This window comes from Antennarius striatus, chromosome 17, assembly GCF_040054535.1.
Source record: "Antennarius striatus isolate MH-2024 chromosome 17, ASM4005453v1, whole genome shotgun sequence".
Taxonomy (NCBI): domain Eukaryota; kingdom Metazoa; phylum Chordata; class Actinopteri; order Lophiiformes; family Antennariidae; genus Antennarius; species Antennarius striatus.
The window spans coordinates 16386260-16410898 of NC_090792.1; the positions used below are offsets into that span (position 1 = coordinate 16386260).

Here is a 24639-nt window from a genome sequence, read left to right on the forward strand (position 1 = left end):
AACATACTTCTCTGCCACTCCAGACTTCCTCATACAATACCACAGTTCCTCTCTGGGCACCCTGTCATCAGCTTTCTCCAGAACCACAAAAACACAAGGCAGCTCCCTCTGGCCTTCTCTGTTCTTCTCTATCAACATCCTCAAAGCAAATACTGCATCTGTAGTACTCTTGGGTTAACAAACCGTATGCAGAGAGAAGTTCCAATTCACTTTCTTATTTGACTTTTCTGTTTGGTCCAGCATTAAAATTAAGAGAAAGAGCAGCGACCCCTCCCTTGAATTATTTATTCATGGTCTTTGCTTTGCCTGCAGACAGGACCGGTTTTTCACAAGTGCTGTTCTTCTCTTGATTTTACTTTTGAGGCATTTCTAACTTGCTAACGTAGTTTTATTATTTCCACAAAGACACAGGAAGAAGTAATCGTTTGGCAGTTTCTCAGTGTGGAGCTCCGTTCGTCGGTCCCGGGCTCTTCAAGGTGATGTCGCGGCCCCTCATGCATATTTTGGCATCTGGAAGTGAAGTGCAAAGGAACATGAATAATTTTATTCCATGCGATCATCATCTTGGGTCGAGACATTTGCATAGAAATTGTCTCCAAAGCATTTTTTTGGACACACAGCTGGGCCACATGCATCCTTTAATGGTCGCCGCTTACTTTTCTCTTGTATATTTTTAAAACGGGAGAACACACGTTGCCCTCGAACCCATTTCAGTCAATTCCAAGTGTCCTTTAAAAAAACGACTTCAATCTGTTTATTAGTATCGGATCATTCCCAATTATTCCGCCGTGGTATTTGTTCTCGGTGGCTTCATTATCGAGTGGAGACCTTTTCTGTCTCCTGGATCTCCAGCGGAGATCCATCACCGTGACTGTTGAGAAATAAAAGTGATGTTGACCCCAAACAATGATGACATCGAACGCTCGCCGTTCCCTCTCGCACACATTTTGTGTTTGTACACAAACGTCTGGCGGCATCAGCGTCAGCGGCGCCGGTGACAGTAGAGGTGATGGGTGATTGACGGCAGAGCAGAGTGTGGAGGACTGTGCAGCACAACAACACAAACCATAGCTATAATTTTAGCTGTCGAATAAATACTGGAGTTGTATAAACAGATATATTAAATAAAAAAGAAATGGATAGTTGTTGGACAAAATGTTTTTCTTTTTAAATTATTCATCGTGGACTGCATTTAAATCTTTTTCAGCCCGAACCCAAAGACAAACTTAATTTATTAAATCTGTCAAGTTGCATTTTCTGCAGCTTAAAGTTCTTTATAAGTATGACTGGCATGAAAATACTTTCTAATTTAGTATCTGTTAAGTAAGAAAGAAGACGTGTATTGACATTATAACTAACGGCTAGCGGAGTGACATCATCGATAACGTTTGACTGATCCTCAAAGGTCGATGGGAAATAATTTGGAGCAACTAATCCACAGATATCGACACTCAGAAGTCCTTGACCTTATCAGAGACTGTTAAACTGCATATCTAAGTCGAAGCCACAAATACACAAGACATAAAATCAGAAGCTGGACGCCCAAATCAAACTAATTCATGAATTCATTAGGAACGCGTAAAGGTGAAGGTGTTCTCTTCGCCGTGTTTGTGTGGAAAAGAAATCACTCGTCACGACTTTGGAACGGAGCTTCGTTCGGTTCAAAGGATGCAAAGCGCCTCTCGCTGCAGAACCCCTTGGTTTCCTTCCTTTACCAACTTTCTGGAAATGTTTGTATGGAAATCCGACAGCTTTCTTGTTTGCACACACTTTGTTTGTGCGTGCTTTTCTTCCAGCCACACGCTAACGCTCACACACACACACACACACACGGTTCAGTCTTTGCCCTTCGCTTGCTCCTCGCTGCGTTGACTGACAGCGAGCACTTTCCTCTATTTTCTGTCTCTCCCCTGAGATACCTGAGATGATGAGGGGGTGGGGGGGGTAGCACCTCAGATAGACACTCAACACACATTCATACGTGTCTGTCCTAAGGGGCCTCCCTGGGCACTCAGCAGGGACTGCTTCCAGTCGTGTAAAAGAATCCCCTCTCCCCCCAGCTCTCTGGTCTTCTCTTGCTTTTTCTCTCCATCTTTATCTGAACTGTTCCATCTGTTTACCTCCCTGCTTTACCTCCTTTATTCGCCTCTACCTCTCTTTTGCACACTTGTCATCCTGTATTTCTTTTTCTTTCCACACATCATCACCACCTCTTCATCTCCCTTCCCCTATCTCCCTGCTTTCATGCTGTTCTTCTCTCTTCACTCCCTCCTCCTTCAACTCTTGCCCCCCCCACCCCCCACCCCCCCTACCTTTTACATTCTTTAACATTTTCCTTCTGTACCTGACCTCATAGTCGGGTCATCAGCAAAGAGCAAGAAAGAGATGCAAAAAAAAAAATAAGACGGAGCAAATAGCGAGATTGCAGCTAGCGCCTTGCAGCTAAACCTTCCCATTGATAGGTCCGCGTGGGGCTGAAAGCCGGCCCCCGTCTCATTAATAATAAATGATTCAGATCAGTTGATTTGATTCATAGTCTTTCCTTTTTTTTTTACTGCTCCTCCTCTTCCTCACCTGTAATGAGTCAGGGAGGAGAGCAAAGGGAACGTGAACCTGGCCGTAAAGCGCGGCGGCGGCGTCCCCATAGGAGGGTGGGGGGGGTCAGTCTTTTCTTCCCATCCTGTCGGCCTCCTCACGTCCACTCCCTCGCTTTAACGGCTCTTAAGGGTTGGCCGCGCTCTCTTCACGGAATTCACGTGAGCTGCCATCTCATGGCAGGAGCCTCAGACACGTGATGACTTACAGAAAAGAAGAGTTGATCCGTCTTTTTTATTCTCTACGCCCGTTGAAGGTGAAATGTGCAGAAAACATGCAAACTATCCCACAGAGAACCCAGGACCGTCCGTTTTTCCTCAATTGAACGTCCTATTTTGAGAAACATTTTCTAAACTACTGCTGTTAATGAGTTGTAACGGGTCTCATGTTTTAAGAGGTGAAGGGATACCGCCCAGGGCAAATTTAATTATCTGTTTGTAATTAACATCTGCAAATTGGTATCGGGAGCAGCAGAATCCAACTCAGTGTTAAGTTCAGTCTGTAAACCTGTCCACACTGGGCTTCTTTCTTTGTTGCCACATCGCCTCAAAGAACAAGCCAAATTTCGTTGAGCTTTTTTTTCCTCCTCCTTTACCACACACAATGGAGAGAGTTTAGTCTCTCTTCACGGGTTCTTTTTATGTGAGGAGAGACCGAGCAATCAATGCAAAGCTGAAGGAGATTATAGGGGAATTTGTATTCCCAGACATGCTGAACCTTGCATTGCATCTATGTCAGCTGGGGTAGACTTTTCGCACCCGCCACCCAGACTTCTGCAGTGGTTTTTTTTATTTATTTTTTTGTCACGATGAGTGCACGGCAGAAAAAGAACTTTGACCGAATGCTGGCTCTTGTGTGGTTCAGTAGACAAACTTATCAGCCACAGTGAAAATGAAACGGAGCAGGTTGAATTTCCCACCTCGGAGTAAAAGCCAACAGCGGCAGCCAGGCTGCGGGATTAGTATTCAGCTGGCTGTAGTCAGCAGAGCCGGGCTGCTGGTGTTTGCCCTGTGGCTGTTGTCTTGCTGTCAGGTTAGCCAATGACACGCCAGCGCTCACCTCTCTGGCCTCAGCAGCTCATGGCAGTAATACGCTCACTCCCTCTGCCGCCGAAATGGACGGCGTCCGTCGTTTCTTAGCCTGTAGTTTGGGGGAAAGGGGATTCATCGACACAGGAATTAGATTTCAAAAGGTCACCGTATCAGACGATGCTATATTTAGGTGTTCACTTGGAACATGGAGGTGCGATCGCTGCAGGTGATTCACGTTAATCAGCGTCTTACCGGCGGAAGTTCATTTCTGTTCCCTGTGAGAGTGATGGGTGGTGGTGGTGGGGGCCGATGAACTCAGCCAACTTCCCTCCATACTTCTCTTTTCAGTCTTTGTCCTTTGGTCTCCGTTTGGTTGACAACAAAATGCTCAGATGCTTGGAGAGCTCACGTGGTCAATTTGATGGCTTTAGTCTACAAGACGAAATGTGCGACTGGAATTTGATGCTTAACAGATTTTCAACCTAATGGTAGTCATTTTCAAAGTCAAAACTGAGAAAAAATCTTCTTATTTTGTTTGACCTTTATTTTATTATTCCGATCATAAATTTTTTTTTATTATAAAGCATTGAATGGAGCAGTAATTGATCCAATAATCTTGCAACTTGCAGCAAATGAGAAAAAACCACACTTGATTATTGAGCAAATATTCGAGGCAGACTGATAACTAGCTTATATATGAACTACCTGTAGCTGACATGCTAATAGGGGCCATCTACCCATTGGAGGGTCCCTGAACCCTCGATTGTAACCCCGCTCACAGCTTCTGGCAGCTAATCTGACCTGATGATGGCTTTACTTACTGACTTACTTGTAGGGCAAACAAGTATCAGCCTAGCGATCGATTAGCTCTTAGCATCTTATATCCCACCAAATGCATTTCTCTTAACTTTGTCAATTTCACAGACTTAAACTTCCTCTTCTAAATTTCATTTTTTCCCCTTCATCTCTCCGTCTTTCACCATGGCTGTCTCCATCTGTCCGTTTGTCTTTCCTTCTGCTTTCCCTCCCATCTTCTGTCTCTCTCTTCCCCCTCCCACCCCGCTGAGCAGGGAAGCCTTTGATGACGGCCCTGGTATCTGTTCGCCGGTTGTTCATCAGCGCCGTGTCGCACTTTAAGCTGCAAGCAGGAAGCGGGATCAATAAGACGCTCGAGCAGCCGGATCGCTTAAGAATCCCCTCCAGCTTTGGAGGGGATGAGGGAAATTTTTTTTTTTTTTTTGAATGGGTGACAGTTGAAAGACACGCATAGGGTGGGCAGATCTGATGCATCGACATCGGTATTGAAATGGGCAGACTTTTGATTATAAAGGTGGTAAAAGTTGGGGAAAAAAATCTACATGGGGTCTTAACAAAAAGCTCACATCTGGAGAAGTTGTGCTGAAACATGAACTCATTTTTGCAAGCTGTTCAGGGTTTCATTATAGAAAAAACCAATGTAGTGATTGGGGAACAAGCTTCCACTGTGTACTGTATCATGTTTAATGTTAATTTCACAACAAGGCACAAATAATTTTCAATTTGCTGTCGATGTTCAGCAAAGATTAAGTTCCTCCCGACTTCCAGCTTACAACACAAGTTTTAAGGAGCCTGGTTTATTGTGTTTACTAGCGCAAGCGCTAAACTCTGTTGACGGTATAATCAAAAACATTGCATTCTCACCACGGCAGGTGAGAAATGCAATTTGCATAAAGCAAAAAGAAATTAAACGGTGGATAATCTATTAAGCTTGTTGCTGTGGCTTCTTGTTGTTGTTTGTGAGAGCCAATCAGACGACGACGTGTCCTGCTTTTGTCTCAAGTGCGTCCACTTGACATCTGATCGCTCAGGTCGGGTGTGAACACCAGGTTTGAGTCGACTCGTAACGGGATTAGAAGGAGCGAGGGAAGTCGCTTGTTTCCAGCTACATTTGCGTTGCATTCTGAAGCCGTTGTTAAATTTGGAGTAAAAAAAGAGTAAATCAGCTGCACATCAAGACACTGAATGTACATTTATATATATTTATATGTCAAGATCAACAGTTTTCTGCCAGTCTTAAGGGAGGAATAACTCTTGAATAAAACTTTAATCTCCACAAAGAGAATTTCTACAAAGCAAGCTTATTTCTAACTCTTCTTCACTGCCTGGTTTGAGATGTAAAAATTAACAGTGGAATGAAAATTTAATCACAATGAATTCCAGGCCCTTATATTAAAGTAAGCTTTTCAAATTTTAGAACTGTAATAGTTTTTAGTTTTTTTAGGCAAACCTTTGTGTATTCAGTCGTCCTAGATAAGACAGAGAAAGTGCAAATACTTTTTTTTCCTTTAGGAAAGATTGAGTTGATTTTGGAATCAGAGGTTTTCGATGTCTCGACGTCGTGATGCTCGGATCATCTGCAGACAGTTTCCGACGATGACATGAGCTGAAATAAAGAGAGTCTGGGCTGCAAGAGCGGTGACAGGAAATCAGCAAAGACCCGACAGTCTGGGGACGAAGCTCAGATCGTCTCTGATGCGTGGCACATACACACACAAACACACACACAAAACAACCAAAATGTCTTTATTTTTGTTTTTCCCTCGTCCTCATCACAGTTTTTTTCACTGCAAGCGTGAAAGCAGCCAGAGGAAGTGTGAGAAGTCGGACCACGCACACGCTAACATCATAAACGTTGTAGGGAAAGGAAAAAAAAAACCCTGCAGTGCCAAAAAAATAATCCTCTCCAGTCGAAGGAACAGAGAGAAGAAAAAAGAATTCAGGATGACAAAGATGATTCTCGGTGTTAACACTCAGAGGTGGAGAATCAACCCGGAACAAAAAGGAGTCATAAAGTAATGCAAGTCGGAATTAAAATCACAGTCAAAGTGTGTTCACGAATGGGGGTGTATGTTAGCTTGAACAGGTGTGATCCAGAAACAAGGCGTGTGATCCCACTCTATTGAACCTCTTGAGTTTCCTTTGTCTCGCACAATTTTTCGCTTACACTTCCTGTTTTGGTCGCCAGTGATCATCCTCCGTTGTTTAGTTTCAAACGTGTGACGCTGGCTTTACTCCTCGCTGTTTGGTTATTGAGTTAGACGGAGGTCACATGAACATCTTTGTCTGTTTATAGATGAGATGGAATAGTCTGGAACAGATTGGATGGATTTGTATCCGCTAATCCCACATCAGGAATCAGGAATTTCATTAATCTTAAGACCTTATTTAGGTCTGGTTTGTAGTTTAACATTGTTTTAGCGATTTAGATTCTGCTCTTTGGTTGATGATCTTTGATTTGGGTTCTTTTGAGAGGTGGGGGTCAAGATCGGCCTTGTGCTTATTTCACTACAAGAAAATGTATCTAAAAAACATGGATGCAAACCGTCCTGCATAATGAGAGCATCTTTCATAAGTTGTAACCTATTTATTCCAATGAACGTCCTGGGATCACCGCTGCTAGCTTGGCGGCACTGAAGAAGCTACTAGTGTTTCCATTTGACAGTTTATAACGATTTTAATCAAATATGACTTGTATTTGGTTTCGTTGTTGAGAAGAAGACTCAATCCGATGGTGACGATCTGCCGTTGGCACAGCATTATCGAGGAGGATGACCAATCAACTCTCAAACCCGGCTTTGGACTGGGAAACGCGTCGATGGAGGGTTGCGCTCCCTGATTTGAATCTCGATTTATGGGATAACTTGTAGGAGGAGCTTTCAGTAATATCATAATGACATAATGGGCTGTAGATGGACAGTATAACAGAGACGATCTGCAGCGATGGCTCAAATCTACCTTCTAGTTTTCTTCTCTGCAGCTCAGGAGGCTAAAAAGCAGAAGGTTGTCCACGAGCTTCATCCCTGCATCTCATTAAGATGAATTCAGATCGATGTGACTGTAATCACCTCCTCTGGCAAGAGTCAAACCAAAACACTGAATATACATGAACTCCGAGGAGAAAATCACTGCTGATTGATTAATTTATGCATGACTGGAGCTGATGCATGTCACGGACTCGTTAGCCACACGTGGCAATCCTGCTTTGTCATTTCTCTTGTCGTGATTCTTTTTTTTTTTTTTTTCTGCTCCCTTGTGCTTCATGTCTTTCTTGTCCTGCTTGTCTTTAGCTGCTTCCTGTCGCTCCTCCTGGTGGCCGCTGTCGTCTGGAAGATCAAACAAAGCTGCTGGGCGTCACGGCGACGAGAAGTAAGTCTGACTTGTGACGGTGATCAATCTCTGCTGCACCAAAATGCATTTAGTTGTTAGTAGTTTGATTTGTTCTACTTTCTTATAACCAAAGGATCTTAAAGCGCCACAGTTCCTGATTTAAAAAAAAAACTATACTATATTTAATGTATTTTTTTTAAAAACTATATGAAAATCCATCCCTTCTTGCTGGTACTTCACTTAAATCTGAGCGATATCCTGAAAAATAAGCCTGGGCTTATTTAACTGTTGGCCCTTTCACCTCCACCCAGGAGAATAATGGAGCTAATGAACTGATTTAGACAAAAACTTCCTGGACAGATGGAGCCGGGTCGGTCAGGCTAGATTTGTATTTGTGGGTCTGATTTCATCCCGTATTTATTCTGTTGAAAAAGCTAATGTGAGACGTGTAGGACTGTTCATCTTCAGTGGAGATGTGCGCGGCGCTGAATGCTGTTCTAGCTTATCCTCTTTTTAACATGCAGCTATGTCTTCCTGACAGGCTGGTATTAAAAGCCTAGAAGATACTTAGATCTGCAGCTCACTTGATTGCTGTGATGGATTTTCTAGAAACACACAGAGAAAATAGAAAAACCTCAGATTATATAAGATGCAGATGATTTGAGCGTACAGCCATGGAAAAATGTGCTCCTTCAAAGTTCAATGCAAGTAAAAGTAAAATAAAAAAGAGCACAGCTATAGAGATGTTGATGCATCAGATTCAACTGAGACACGTGGAAGCCATGGATGTGTCAACGTAGTTCATATCCAAATGTTGACAACCGTACAACATCTGAAAAAAGTTGACTTTGATATCAGGCTAAACACGCAGCTTTGACTGAAAAGTCTCAATAGGATGTCAAAAGTTCTGCAGGGTCCACAAATTATTTTAATCAATTCCGTGTAAATTGAATCATTTAAAAATATCAATCATCTTTAAAAAAAAAAAAAAAAATTTTAGAAGGAGTCCGTTGTTTTGTTTGTATCATGTCTGTATTGGAAAACTGGCGTTTGAAATACGACACACTTCAGGTTTTAAGCGTCGGTGACATTAACCTAGTTTTAAAAGAGACATGCATGCACGCACGCACACACACACACACACACACTGCTGACAGACAGAAAGCAGGCATTCTGACAAAGCTCCAATGTGATTGCTTTATCCCCACTGAGATGACAGCAGCCACAATAGATTTACTCGTTTTATGGCTTTATTACGTCCAACCAAGGACTGTCCTGTTTTCAGTCGGGTTTGTTTGTCGGCTTGATTACAGACAAACTACTCATCACTTTCACTTTCCTGAAACTTGGTGGTTGTTGGGTGAAAAATTGGACAAATAAAAGACCTGCAAACCTGTGGCTGTACCTGCAGGTTTGCATGCCGTAGTCTTGGCATTGGGATGTGCCCTTCTGGTTTAAAGCCGTTATCCAAGCAGCCTTGGCAGCATTTTATTTCCTCAGGAAACAGTGACACGTTTTCTCTCGCTTCGCCGTTTGACTGACGGAAGCTGATGAGACTCAAGTAGCGGTCCGTGTCTGCGAGCCGTTGGTAGAATCTTCGCTAAGTGAAAGGAAGCGTCGACTATGAAGAGACGCCGCCACATTTTCTGCATATTCAATTCTCGCTTCTTGAAATGTCAGAACGTTTCTGCATTGTTTGCCCCCCCCACCCCGATGGTTTGAACCACCTGTCAGGTCGCGTATCCAGGTGCGTCTGTGGACAGTCGAGCTAATTCCAAGGTTCACGTGAACCTTTGGTTTACCGCGCCAGCTGAAGCCCCCATTGGCTGTCACCTGGTCTCCAGGGCAACGCTATCCCGTCACCTCTGGACGCCTCTCCTTCACCTGCTCCCAATCCGCCCCCCCCCCCCCTCCATCACATTAGCGATTAGCACCGGACCTTTGTGAAGAGGACAGGGGACTGTGGGGTCACTATTAAAATCGACCAACACCTGGAAAAGCGTTTGGATGACAGCCGGCTGGCGAGGATTCCTGCCATGGATCTGCTTCCCTGAGGCGTTTATGAAAATATCCACTTCTGTTGGGGAAAGTAGAGAAACTCTTACGTTCCACTAACTTCCACATGAACAGAGGGGTCATGAAGACATTAACATCCACAGCTTCACTTAAAGGAAGGTTTGACACATTTTAGTGTCATTTTAGTTCAGGAAATTTGCAAACGACGTGAATAACTTCAGGATTCTACTCGCTGCTCCAACCCGTGGGTGGCCAACCGTCGCTTGACCATTTATCGAGGATTAATGTCGTCATCTGAGAGGTGACCGACGGAGGCGGGAACGCCAGCGGAGAGCAGCTGTTCCGGGGGGAGACGTGATGATGATGATTATGACACGTTTGCCCTTCTGAGTCAGAGCAGCTCTTTCTGGAGGTCAACATTTTCACTCTTGCATCTGCTGCCCAAAATAATGACCCAGACAAGAGTCGTAGAAGTTTCTTTTGCACGGCGAAGAGTGACAAACTCCAAGATCCCTCCCCCTCCTTCCTGCTGTTAGGTCTCCACCCCCTGCAATCCTGCGATTTGTGGATTAGATTCAGGCCTTGCATGAGGAGTACGAGATGAGACGCCTCCGTGGCGATGGTTACGGCTCTTCTTGCGGCGTTGCACGTCGATATTTCAACTTGAGCTACACCCATAGATGCGTGGCGGACCAGAGGCTGAGCCTCGAACAGTAATCTCTGATGCGTTTGTGTGTTTTAGTCGCACGAAGGAAGGAATTTTTCATCAATATCAAGTCTGGCTTTAGCGGACAAGGATTTTCAAAGCTGAGAATTTTATATTGTCTCTCTCACACACACACACACACACACACACACACACACACACACACACACACACACACACACACACACACACACACACACACACACAATATTACAAATCAAGAAACGGCCCAGATTAGAATCTCATTTTGTCACCGTGAAGGAACTTCATTTCTAGTTTCATTTTTAACAATAATTACCTTGTCCTGCTCCTGCAGAAACATGCACACGGTCACACACAGCAGACCTGCCTTTGCACTCCGCTAACACATCGTGACACATAATTTCCGGCAAACAGGAAGCTAATCATGTTTTTCCGTGAGGTCGGCTCTCTCGTTACAGCCCGTCTGATTCTTTGACACCAGGACCGTTCTGTTCTTTTACAGCCCCGTCCCCCCGGGCGCCATACCCCCCCGACGTTCACCCCCCACCCCCGATTCTTTAGCGTTACCCGCTGCTTGCGTCAGCCGATCGGCGACACACATTTACCACTAATTGTGCCCGTAGTCACCTGACCGTGGTCATGGCTGGGCCTTGGGTCCCGGTAGCTCGTCGTCTGACTTCAGGGAGTTTAGGCTTGTCGTGTCGTAGTCATTGTAGGTCTCTCTGTATAACAGTGTCAGCTGAAGCCCTGAATTGTAAATGTCATTGTGAGAGAGGTCTGAAATCAACTTACCGCTCTCCGCTGTGGTCAACCACCAGTAAGCTTTAGAGGCTCTTCTTCGATGCTGTTGAAGGTTTCTTGGAACATCCCGTCTCCCACCTGTTGGGCTGTTACGTACGTGTTGGCGTGTTTTTATATGGGGCGCGCGCTCCCATCGCGTGTGTGTGTGTGTTTTTTTTTTGCCGTGCGTCTGTTTGCTTTGGATGTGTAAAATGTGTGTGTACTTCTGTCGCGTCCTAGTCTTCATCAAAGCCTTCTTCTGAGCCCTGGCGTTTCTTTGAAGGTGTCGGAGCTGGCAGATGGCGACAGACAGACAGAACCAACCGCTGTAGAAACGGCGCCGCAGAAAGTTCTGGCCCTTTTTTTTTTGTCAGAACAAGTCCCGCCATGACTGACTGGCGTGAACGACGCCGGTTAATAATTCCTGCTGGAATGTTTGAGTGCAGGAGGTATCAAGAGCCGCTACCGTTAGCCGAAATCAGTCATGATAGCGCGACTTTTTTATTCACTTAAAGTGCAGTTAATCTGTAAAGAGAGACCAGATCGCCCGGGGAGGAGGGTAACGTTCTTTTCATCAGGACCCAACTATTAGAGCCACGCAGACAGGTTTCGGGCGCCGCTCTAGGAGGCCGATAACGGACACGGATGATAAAAGATTTTTTTTTTTTTTTTTTAAATCGAGATGAAGCAGCTAGTTAATTAGAGCAGAGATCCAACAGAAGCCTCCAGTGGTGGGGTAATATATCATGATGCAAAATACTGTAATAACGGCACCACTTTTACATACTTTTTTTTGTGTTTTTTTTAAGTTGCCTAGGGACAAAAAGTCTCATTTTACTCTCTTCTACTACCGAATAAGATTTGAAGCCCCGACTGTTTTCAGTTTTTTACCACCTGGACACAGAATTGATTCATAAAGAAGCTCATAAAAAAATCTTTCAATGACTCTGTGATGCGCAATATTATTCTAATAACACAGTTGCGAGGAATAATTTCAATATGGCCCCTCGGTTTTTGCCTCTTTGCATTTCTTTTTACCGTTACATCCTTCTGATCCCCCCCCCCCCCCATAACGACACCGCCTGCATTTATCTGACATTCATCGTCGTCGTACGAGACATAAATAATCCATAACATGACATGCACGAGACACGTATTGCACCCTGAGGTATTGACAGAATTGCAAAACGTCCGTGATGGTTGCCGTGGCATCCCATCGTGATTGACTGCGCTGTAGATTTTTTACGCTACGCCAGAGGCGTGCCGCCAAGAGGAGGGAGTGAGTAAGAGGAAGTGGCATAAATGACTCCAGATACCCTCACATATTTATTACCCCATTAAGCCCCCCCCCCTCCTCACCTCTTCCGCCATCCTCCTGCCATAAATATTAATGTCAACCAAGGCCCAGGTCCCTGTTAGAAATCCCTGCCATTATGTCATAAAATGAGTGGAAACCTGCTCAATGGCGCGTGATGTGTAAACTTTTTTCTTTTTTTTTTCCCGATCAGATTTTTTACGGGACCAGGTTGTGAGTTGGTAATGAGGTGATGGGCAGAGGTGCAGCTTCCCCAAAAAGTCCTCTTTCTCTGTCTCTCTCTCTCTTTTTCTGAACACATCTAATATTTCCCTGCTGAGAACGAAGCGTCCCCCTTTGATCCCATCAGGGATGCTGTGCCGTCCTCCCGTAACGGATTCTGAACAATGGGAGCAGATCAGAGGAAAGATCTGAGGCCTGAACAAGGCAAGCTGCTGGGAAGCCATTCCCCGACTCCCCCCCCCACTTTAACATTATTAACCTGGAAGTTCACCCGCCTTCTGTCTGTTTTTTTTATATTAGAACAAACAACAGCTCTTATCCCCGCAGTAACATTCGGGCTTTCGGCTTAAATCATGAATAAAGTTGTGTTTTTATGCAGCGATCGCTAAAGTTGCGGATGATAAGTCTTGAAGCTAGCCCCGCGCCGCGAACTGATCGATGAGAGGAATTTAAAATAAGTCTCCATCCTCTTCAGTTCACCAGGATTTGTTTCCAAGTCTTTTGAGTTGGACTTTAAAGATCTCAAATCAGAACTTATAATTAAAATATAAAACACACTAATCCCTCGTTACTCGCGGTTCCAGGACCAACAAACAAAATTCAGTGATATAACGACAAACTATTGTATGTATCTATTTAATTTAAACGTTTATGAACCCTCCCGATAGTGTTATTAAATGTCCTTGTATCTGTATGACCTTGTCCCACACTCTTATCCACTGTTTAAAGCACTTTTAAGTGTTTTTGTTAATGCACGGAAATGCGCTGCATGCCGTAAGCCTCAGAACGAAGCGCACTTCCGGATGCTGTCAGCCAATAGCACGTGTGTATGGTATCATGTGACCACCAAATAAAAGTCTGCGATGAGGTGAGGCTGTGCATATTGAAGCGTAAATTCGCGAGGGGATTACTGAACTCACAAAGAGATCAATTTTTCCAATTTGTTTTTCTTTGCGGATTTAAAAAAAATAGTTGGAATGGATGGAAAATGACATTTTATACATATATATTTTTAATCCTCTGATCTAGTGCTTTAAGCAATGTTGAACCACTTATTGGACTTCTGCCCATCACGGGGAACTAAATGATGGAACTGGGCCGGCGTCTAGAAGACGCCTGCCCATAAATAACACCTCTATAATCAGTCATTCTGGGAGCACACGAAAGTGATTCTCATAAACACAACGCCACGCTCACAATTAAACATTCACCAACTTTGCTTACACTCCTGCTGACACAGCCCCCCCCTCCCCCCAGCCCTCCCCCATCACTGTGTTTACACGGGCTCCCATGCAACGAATTCCACAGCAGATGGTTGAGTGTGAAAGCGCAGTAGAGTGGGAGAGATTGGCACCGGTATCCTCTGAATGAGCAGCGTCCTGGAATACAATGAAGATATCAGCGAGCACGTCGAGCCCCGCATCACATTAGTTTCCCAGATCATCCATAATGCGTGTTCTGGCCCCCCACCCCTGGATGCTCCCGTCCCAGAAGCAGATGGCTGGATGTGAATGCGGTTCGCACCATAAGCAGGAAAAGGAGAGATTCATAAAGTGGTACTTCCTGCTTCACTTTGCGGCCCCCGCCTGCTTACGAAGCGTTTTTTGCTCTAGTTGCTATGCAAGTACAGGAGATTGGGAACGTTGAATGGCCCAAATCTAGATCTACACAATTTAGGTATTAAATAACTTTAAATAACTGATCCAGCTGATTTTTTTTATCTATGGTCTTCCTCATTTACAGCCTGGGAGGGACATCCAGCAGTTTTTAATAAAGTTCGTTTTTCATCATCAGCCCAGAGAAAATAAAAAAAATCGGTGCGAGCAACAACAAAAAAAAGGGAAAAAAGGACCAGAGCTGTAAAACCAAACTTTTGCGAAACCCATTCCAGTATTCCGGTGGCATCACCGAAGGGATTTCTGTCTTCAGCAGACGGGAACAAATACCAGATGTGAGCGTGAGGTGTTCACAGACAGACATATCTACCCCCCCCCCCCCCCACTCCCACTTTAATCTCATTGGTCCGGTCAATAATACGCTTTAAGATGCTTCTGTTTTTAAGTGGTTTCAAACTCTGGTTTTTAAGGTTTTTTGTGGATAAAAGATTTTGCGACTGAAGTATAAACGACGTCTCTGTGGATTCAGTAAACATGAAATTCTCAGACGCACTAAAGAAACCTGGTCGTGTCATTTTGAAGAGCTCCGTTCCCGCAGCCTTGAAGGGTGGATTCAGCTGTGAACGGACCCGACGAGAGGATGTGTGACCTTGAAGGCAGCGGCACAAAGAAGTGTTATGGACACCCTCATCACTTTCTGAACAGCTTCCTCAGCACTACTTTCAGGCTCAGTTACGTTGTCTGGCTGTACTGTGTGAACCCAAAGTCATGTAGCATTAATAAACAAGCAGCTGATGAATTAGGTTTAATTTAAAAGTTTATTCTAATGTTTTTTAATCTTCTGTCTCCAAAAGTAAATCGGAAGTGAAAATTGAACCAAAGGCCCGCAGTTCCTAAAACCAACTATCTGACCTTAGTGGAGATGAAGTGCATCGGTCCGACGGACTCTTCTCCGATGGGTTTGTTGTTTTTTCTTCGGCTGGTGGGACGTCACCTCTTCCACCGATTCAGAGACGTAGAGCTTTATCTCAGCCTCCGCAGAACTCTTTAAACGGGAGGAAACTGTCTCTCTCCCATCACCCCCCCCCCTCCCTCCTGCTGAGGCAGAGAGATGGATCGGTCAAGGTGACCCCGGCCGGCACAGTTTCCCCTCGGCCCCGCCCACCTGTAATGACACCGTTCCTCAGGCTGCTTTTGTGTTCCGTCAGGTCGAAACGGCGCCTGGACCCCCCCCCACCGCGTGTGTAGGTTTTTAGAGACTCCCCGCCACGTTCTCCCTGCAGGTTGCTGCCACGTGGCGCAGCGGTTCTTGATAGGTCGATAACGGAACTTGCTTTTTTTTTTTTAACTGGGTCAAAACTAAAATCATAAAACTCACAAATAAATTCAGTTAAAAAACAAATTTAGGAACGTCCGCAGACACATTTTATCATTTTAACAGGCATCACCCCTGTAATGCTTTGATTTAATGCATTATAAAGAAGTAAATTATCTCAGGATTAGGCTTTATTACATTGTTACCCATTTAGAGCAAGTTTTTTTTTTATTATTAAATCCTAAACTTTTGTTTGCTCGTAACTTTTAAAAGCTGTCAATTAAAACCGATACTAATTTCCTGAAATGCTGAACAGTAAAACACTTCCTTGTAACAGCGCTAATGAAATCTTCACAATGCGAGCTGTAAATTCGACACTTTCGACGCCGGTTTTTTAATGAAAACTGACTTCAACTTTTGAACGATGCAAAACAAAAGCAGCCACAAAAATGACGCCGGAGCGATTCGTTATTATCGGGGAGTTATTGACGGGTGGTGACGACCAGCAGACATGAAGGGAAAATATATTTGCAGAGGCCGGGGCGTCAGCTGTATTATTTAAAGCGCTCTCAGGCCGGCGGATTAATTGGAGCGCTTCTTAAAGATTCTCCGTCTCTCCCTTGAGGTCGCTGCACAACCGCAAAGAACAAAAGCCTCGCTTCTGAGGTGATCAATCCTGAAGTGAGAGGTAGAGAGGATGAGGAGGGAAGAGGAGCAGCATCAGGAAGCTCTGAAGGTCACTCATACATGAAGCTAAGGATCTTGGGGAGGTGCATCCTCTGTTGGGAGTAGCGTTAATGGTTTCCTCCACGCCGTCCAGCTAACAGGACTCCCATCGGACATGACAGCGATGCAGATTCATCAAAACGCAATGAAGGCCGCCGCTGCAGCGCTCGCCCTCCACACCGGCTCCGGAGCAAAGATTAGTTTTTTGCATTTAAAAGGAAAACGACCTGCATGCGAATAATCAACCGGCCAGCGTAAATGTGCACGCGTGTGAAAGCAGGCTCATAATTCCGGGATGTGTTTGTGCGCGTTGGCTCTGTTTGCAAACAAACAAGTGGATGCATTTGGATGAATGAACGCCGACGCATCGGTTGTGTGGTCATCGATTTGCTCCTTCATTCACTTTTCTGTGTGTGTGTGTGTGTGTGTGTGTGTGTCAGTGACCGCCGAGTTCCCGAGACACTTCTAAACCGTGCTAATCTCAGTTCCACAGAGACGATGGGAATAATCACACCCGGAATCATCGCCTGGTGTCTACATGCTCACAATATTCAGGATGAAGTACGATTCCGACCCCACTGCACTGCTGGTGACCCCCACCTGGCCTAGTAGCATCCATCCCATCACACCACCTCCCATCCATCACCGTGCCGACAGAGGGCTTATCATAAGCCCAGAACCGCTGTCAAACCCGAGCTGCTCCTGTACTTGTCCATTCTGTTTCATCTCGACCCCAGCTGTCTTCTCCGTGTTTTTTTTTTTAACACTTCTTTTCGTGGCTGTTTTATCTCCTCCCACCTTTGCTGTAACATCTAAACTATTTCAGTTCGCTTCTTCTGTCGCTCTAAAAACTTTGATACTCCCATCCCAAGATCTCTGTTTTAGATTTGTTCAAACTGTGACGATGAAAAGGTCGCGGCGCGCTAATGTTTATCACAAGCGTCTGTTGTGACGTGGGAACTGAACCTCCGCTGCTGCTTACGGCCCGTCTCATCTTAGAACTTCTATTTCATTTCATTTCGTGATTTAACGACAACTAATTTATTCCAAAACTGCCAATTCTGCTAAATTTGATGCCACAACTTTTAACGTCTTCAGCAGTCTGAACATTTTCCTTAATACTCTAAACCAAGATATTAATACAACAAATATTCAAAATTAGAAAACTTAACATAAAGTTTCTGACTCGTTTTCAGATCTGCAACTTTTTACTCCCTATGTCTGGTTCCAGGGGAACTATCATCTCATTTTCGCTCTTATTGGTTTGATTAAGAGATCCATTTCAAGACCACACCTCCAAAACAGTTTGACCAATGGGATCGCTTTGCTTGGCGATTGGCTAAAAAGCATCTTTAGCGAAATGTCACTTCAGTTGCCTTATTGACGAGCCTCCCCCTTTTCTAACCTCCATCAGTGTGTTCCGATTTTATCTCAAACTCTAGTGAAGTTTCTTGACTTGTCATAGTTTGACCCCCCCCCCTCCCACCCTGCCCACCCCCGACTCCTTTTTGATGGGGTATTGATTATAGAAGAGGAGGCTGAGTTTTTAACAACATACAGTATGTGCAAGAGTAAGATGAAAGGGTTGGGGGGGTGAGATGGATGGAGACGTGAACCACACGGACAGAGGAGGGGTGGGGGAGTCGTGGACCAATGGAGAAATAGAGGGGGGGGGGGGCATCAAAGCCTCCTCCTGTGTCAGTATTCACCGTGTGTCCTCAGCATCCACCTCCGAGATGTGAAAGATGAAGCGATTTAGAAGCAGCAAGCAGCTAACATTGCTTCACAGACAAAGACTACCTCCCCCCCTCCCACCTCTCCTCCCACCCCCCCACCCAAACTCAGTCCACAGTTTTCCTTCAGTGATGCTGAAAGATGATTGAGAGCTCTCCCAGCGACAGCATTTCCAAACAGACGCATCAATAAATAAACGTCTTGATGTAGAGAGTGTGTACTGCATGTGTGTGTGTGTGTTTGTGTGTGTCCATCCGCAGGCGTGTGTGTGTGTGTGTGTGTGCGATCTGGCTCTCCATCCCGTCTCCCAGAGGCCAACTCTCTGAATGTCTTTGTCTTTTTCTTTCTGCTCCCGTTTCTTCCCTTCTTCCCTCCCCAGCTTTCCTTTTCTTCCTCGTCACTCGTCTCCTCTCCAGAATCCGTCCAGATTTCCTCTTCGTCTCATTTCTTTTCTCCTCTTTCTTTCTCCAGCACCTCCTTTTGTTTTTTTTCTTTCCTTTCTCCTCCTTCCTGCTCGCTCTGCTGATGCACTCAATCTCTCTGACACGCCGCTGCGCATTTGAGGATGCTCAAACAGTTCTTTCACCTTGTGTGTGTGTGTGTGAATCTATTATTATTATTGATCAGATCATATTTTAGAGCTCCTTTTAAGCATTTCATACATTAGTGAATTACTTTTTCTTCTTGGCATCAAACCATCAGAACCATCACACCCAGTCTTCCTGTTTAGCGTCTTTCAGCCGATTGTTTCGCTTTGCGGCCTGCGGCTTCAAACAAACGAAGTAACGGCGATGTTGAGAACTCATCACAGCAACTCCTTCGAAAAACTTGTGTAATTTTCCCCAGAGACTCTTTTAGCAGTTCATCTGTAATGCTTTTAGTGGAATCGACATCATGTTCTGTCTTAGCTCTAATTACAGCTTTCACAGCAAGTTCCTCTGGTTTTTATTTTTCTACTTGCAATCTTAAATGAATTTATTCTAAAACGACGAGATTTGAACCCCTCAGCATAAATCACGTAATTTCCATTTTGTTCTTATTTTGATGAAATTGTGTGTTTCAGGTTTATTTTTTGAGTGTATGTACAGATAAAAAACACACACGGATGAGTTCAAAACGGTGGTGTTTGATTGGATATTTACAGTCATGGCTTGAAAAGAATATATACTGATGTTTTTTGGAAGACTGTTGATCTTTTGAACATTTTCTGCTGCCTGATCGAATCTGTGATGGGGGGGTGGGGTGGGGGGGGGGTAGCTGATTGCTTCAGCTCAATGTTTAAAAGGCTTGTTAAGTTCTGGCTCCTGAGGGCCTTCCTTTCACCAAACCAATAGTTTGAATGGTATTTAGAAAAACAAATATTTAAATGGTTTCAGCTTCTCCATCGCTGGTGGTTCTTTAGACGCTGGGAAAAAGAGGAAACTCATTTATTTCATGTTGCACCAAGTTCTCCCCCAGGCTGGGTGGGTAACCCTTCGTAACAAAAACCACATCAGATCTATGGTTTAATTTTTGTGGCAATTAAAAGAGAGCATTTTCCCCGTCTAGTTTTCCCATTCTTGTTCCTCTAAAGAACCCTGGAATCACTTGCCTCATAATACGTGCTTGATTGTCTGAGTGCTTGGGCTTGATACGCTTTTGGACTTTATTGCAGTGATGATGTCGTGTCCCCCGGTCTCAGAGGGTTTTTCATATTTTTATTTATTTATTGGTTTTTGGCGGGTACGACTGCAAAACAAGAAAATCGTTTAATGAAATAAATAATTAGCAAAAGGCTCGTTCTTCGTCACAGGAACCTTTAAATGTTTTCTTTGCTTCATTCTCAACGCCTCATGAACTCATTTTCAGGTTTTTTTTTAGCAACAACAACAACAACAACAAAAAAGCTTTGAGCACAACCTCCTGATTTCCTGACTGCAGGCAGAAGAAATTAGCGGCTTCAAATAATTAATTAGAGCTTAAAATAACGTTGCCTGTATGAGCAGAGGAGCTCGACTTTCCCCTTAGGAGTTTGTGAAGTAACTGTTGGACCTGAGGATTCTTCAGTGTTCGGCCTCTAGGGGCCCAAAATATGGATTAAGTTGGGTTTAAGTTACAAGATTGGAAGAGAAAAACACATTTATTAAAACAACAAGTGTGCATTCAGCAGACGTTTGTGCAACAAGACATAAAAATGACGAGAAATTAAAAAAAAAACACAAATAACTTATGTGCTTTCTATTCATTTAAATGATGGCTTTGGTGGTAACTTTTACCAATAAAAAACTGATGAAGCTTTAGACCGCCGATGAAGAAACTCAATGATTTTTACACCACGACAAAAATGTTTTATTGGGAACAAGCCAGCGTACGATTTGGTCCAGATTTCCCGACTAAAGCCAAGGTAGGCTGAGCGGATGACGAGAGGCCAGGCGGTCTGCGGCGAGGCTGGGGGAGTTGGACCGAATCTATAAAGTTTGTTTACCACAACATTCAGATGCTCCTCCATCTGCTTTTCATCCGGTAAATCAATTCAGTTGCTTTGTGCTGTTCAAGGAGCTCTGCTTATGAAAAATAATGTCGTCTGAATGCAAATCCTCATTTCGCCTGTTTGCAGATCCAGACTGATGTTGCCGCCCGACTCTGCCTGTTGCATCATTACGAACGCCAGAACGGGGGCGCTTCTTCTACTTTCTAATGAGTTCATTACCACCTGATTCTTTAGCTGATTTGCCAGAAAGCCTCACGTCTAATAATCAATTAGGAGGCGATGTTAATGCTGCGGATTGATATTGGAGTCGAGAGATTGTGGAAACTGCTGCGTTCAATCTGCAGGTCATCGCAATTACAAAAGCCACGTGTGTCGGCTGTCTGATTCGTCACAGGGAGGGTTTTCCAATCACGATCAGTCAGTATGAATACACAGAGTTTCTCATTTGCAGTTTGTTGGTGTGTGTGTGTGTGTGTGTGTGGTTAGACCAGACTTGTCTGGTTTAGTTGCATTTCCTTAGGAAAATTGGAATTATTTCTGCTGGAAAGGTCGATTACGTGCAGGTCAGAGATGCTGCTGTAACAAGAAAGACTTATTTAATAGTTATCATGTCAACTTTACTTCTTTTTAACAAGGTGAAGTCCGCTCCACACTTCATGGTTGTTTTTTCCCTATTATACTTTCCATTGTTCCTTTTTCCCCCTACTTTACTGATGTGGTTTCATTTCATTTGGAGAGCTTTTTATAAACGCAAACTGTATCTCCTCCACTATAAGTAAAATTCCAATTCTCGTTTTTTTTTTTTAATGGCTGCTTTTATGACGCACTTTGTTTTATTAACTTCCAATTTCGCAAATTGTCATCCATGTGCAAAACATACGACGAGTTTAATTATCTGGGCCTTTCAGGAAGGGGCCTGCAGAAAGCATGGCGGTGCTGCTCTGCCACTCATTAAGTCTGCGGTTAATGAGCGAAGACGAGTTAAGTCATTTTCAGTGGGTAATTTATTCCGATGGCGTCCAGGTAGGTCAGTGATCCTCCATTGGACGACATTAAACCAGCTGCAGGCAGTTTAAAGAGGATGTGAGGAGGCTGTGTTGCCCCTTATTTGCAGTCCACAATTAAACGCGCAAGAGTGTTAACCTTAATGGTTTGTTAATAAAAACAAGCTATAAGAGCAGGGCTCTGGTTGGAACCTGGTCATCGCCTGTTACTCAGCTCATTTGGAATATGTGATGTCATGTTATTTAGAGAGCTGGGTGAGAAGATCTGTCCTCTTTTCATTTTTGCCTATTCAATAGTAAGGATGAGAAAAGTTGGCTTAGCCTTAGTAATTCACGTAAGAAAAAACATCAGGGTCAAAAGTTGACATTCTTAAAAACAGCCTGTTGTGGTTTTAAACTTTCCTCCAAGGCCCCTGGATGCTCTTATCTATTTTTCACCATTAATTTTTCCTCCTCCTTTAATTTGGTCTATATTAAGTTGAGAACAGACACTCTTTCCCTTATTTTTTGGAGGGAATCGTTTATTAAAACATGTTAATATTCTTGTATTGCCTTTCAAATTGTCGAACAAGACATGGAAGGAAAATATCCTGAACAAAGGTGGAAGTGAGGAAATCCTATTCTGGGGCTTGATGCCATTCAATTTCAAAATGTGGCTCAAAACTCTTCCAAATAGAAAGTTTTTGCATTGCAATTCTCATTAAAAAAAGAAAAGAAAAGACTATTTCTCAGTTTTCTGTGGTGAATATTACTGCCTCACTCATAAATGTAAAACTTTCCAAGTGCGAAAGCTTCAATTTTTGACGTGCCTGTAATACGAATTACATTCGCAAATGTAATTCCTGATGCTAATTCCGCAACGTTCAGTCGCTGGCGTTCTGAAATGTGGGCAAACATAATTTCCACATATGTATTATTATTCTCATAAATGTTGAAGATTCTTAAAAGAAGTGACTCAAGGAAAACGGGCTGAGCTCCTCGTAGCCCAGTTCCTCCAACACAGAACATCTAAGACAGATTTGGAGACTGATCCACATCCACACACACACACATCCACACACACACACACACACGCAGAGGAAAATAATTACTTCACTTGCTCCATAAAGAGAATCTGGGACATTAAATTTAGGTTTTTTTCTTTCCCTTCGTTAACTTTTCAGGCTCAGCCGAAAAGAGAGAAAGAGACTTTACCTGCAGCTATTTTTGGAATCCTCACCACGATCTGATTAGAAGGCCTGGCATTAAAACGCAAACGTATCAATAACCTCCATTGACAGCCTCCGAGGAGGACGACCAAAAAGCTTGGCAGATTAATTGCAAGCCGTCGAGTAGACGGCCGGAAGGCTGCCGACATCTCACGGAAGCTTTGACCTCTGTAATCGACGCACACACACACACAAACACACACACGCATGCACCAGTTGTGGTTTTTTTTCTGTGTGTTTTGTCAGATCTATAATAAAATGACTCGACTGCATAGCAGCTTCAGCTAGAGGACAATCACTCAAATATTTTTTTTGTTGTGGTTTTCCAGATCATTTCTTGTTTACATCTTATTTTTGTTTATCTATTAATAGCAGATTAGCTTTATTAACAGTAGATGAACACACTTTTTTTTAAATTTTCTATTACCTCCCATCTTTGTCTTTTTCTCTTTTACGATCTTTTCCTTCGCCTCCGTTTCTCCCTCTCCGTTTATCTCCTCGTAATCAGCTCCCACCTCCTCCACCTCTGGCCAAGATCCATGTAATAAATCAGAGCAAAGTGAAAGTATGCCTCGTAGTGATGAGATGAGAGTTACACTTCAAGGTTTTATACGGGGCTTTCACTGCCACTGGAGGCTGCAGTACATTACCAGCGTTTAATACCAGAACACACACCAGAACACACCTCCACCGCATCCCAAACAGATGTTTTATCTACTAAAAACTGTTTTCCAGGCAACCCCCCCCCCCCTTCATTCAGGCTTTATTAAACCAGACTCACACAAACTGTATTGGTTTATCTTTCCTCCGTTCCAAAAATCGTCATCGTGTGACGCCATGTATCGCGATCAGTTTAGCATCCCGTTGTGTACTCTTACTAGTCTGGATTACAGCACTACGTTTACGATGATAATGTATTTTCACTCAAGTAAAAGATCTCCATGCTTTCACCCTTGGCCCCTTTCATTTCAAGTTGTATGCAAAGTAGTCCTTTCAATCCGACTGAAGTGTTTTAATGGCTTCTATTCAGTCACTAGACGGGAAAGAAATTGGCGTCACGCTTGGCAGTTAATTATAGAACAGACAGTCTGTTTTTAGCGGTCGATGACTTTTGCACTCCTCCTCCTCCTCCTCATCATCATCTTCTTCCTCCTCCTTCTTCTCCCCACCAGCAACTACTGAGAGAGATGCAGCAGATGGCCAGCCGGCCTTTCGCCACCATTAACGTCGCCTTGGAAACGGATGACGAGCCACCCGACCTGATAGGAGGAAACGTCAAGGTGAGCACCACCGTTGCCTTTGAGGTACCGGGACCAAACCCGAGAGATCCACCTGTTGTCTTCACCTACCGGCCGATATCACGATGTCATAGTCATGGAGATTCCTCAGACCTCCCGGTGTAATTTTTTTAGTTTGAATGTTTTTGTTTTTTTTAAGGGGGTGTAATTTCTTTACTTTTAAATGAGCCAGGATGCTTAATTTGAGCTCACTTTGGAAGAAGTGAAACACGGGTCTACCTAATGAGGCGAGGAGCGAAGGCCAGACGACAATGAGAAAGTGGACTGCTGATTAGTAACCACACTTTCTACCAGTTACAGGCAGTTTTTTGTGGATGGGCTCGACTAATGAGGATGAATTCAGTTAACCCTGGAGTTAAATACATGCAGATGAGAGTCAGGAATTGTGGATTGCGACTATCCCTAAAATTAGAAAGTTTCTAAGATTTCTTCCTTTCATTCAAAAAAGAAATTCCTTCTCTGCAAGAAATGATTG

The 24639-nt window shown here is 43.9% G+C and overlaps 1 protein-coding gene across 1 annotated transcript in view; it reads left to right on the forward strand.

Moving 5' to 3' along the window:
• atrn (attractin) overlaps positions 1-24639 on the forward strand; it is a 76850-nt gene that overhangs the window by 42395 nt on the left and 9816 nt on the right. The window contains exons 26-27 of the mRNA XM_068338490.1: positions 7733-7811; positions 24039-24146. Coding sequence (XP_068194591.1) covers positions 7733-7811; positions 24039-24146 — 187 coding nt within the window. The remainder of the gene's footprint in view (positions 1-7732; positions 7812-24038; positions 24147-24639) is intronic.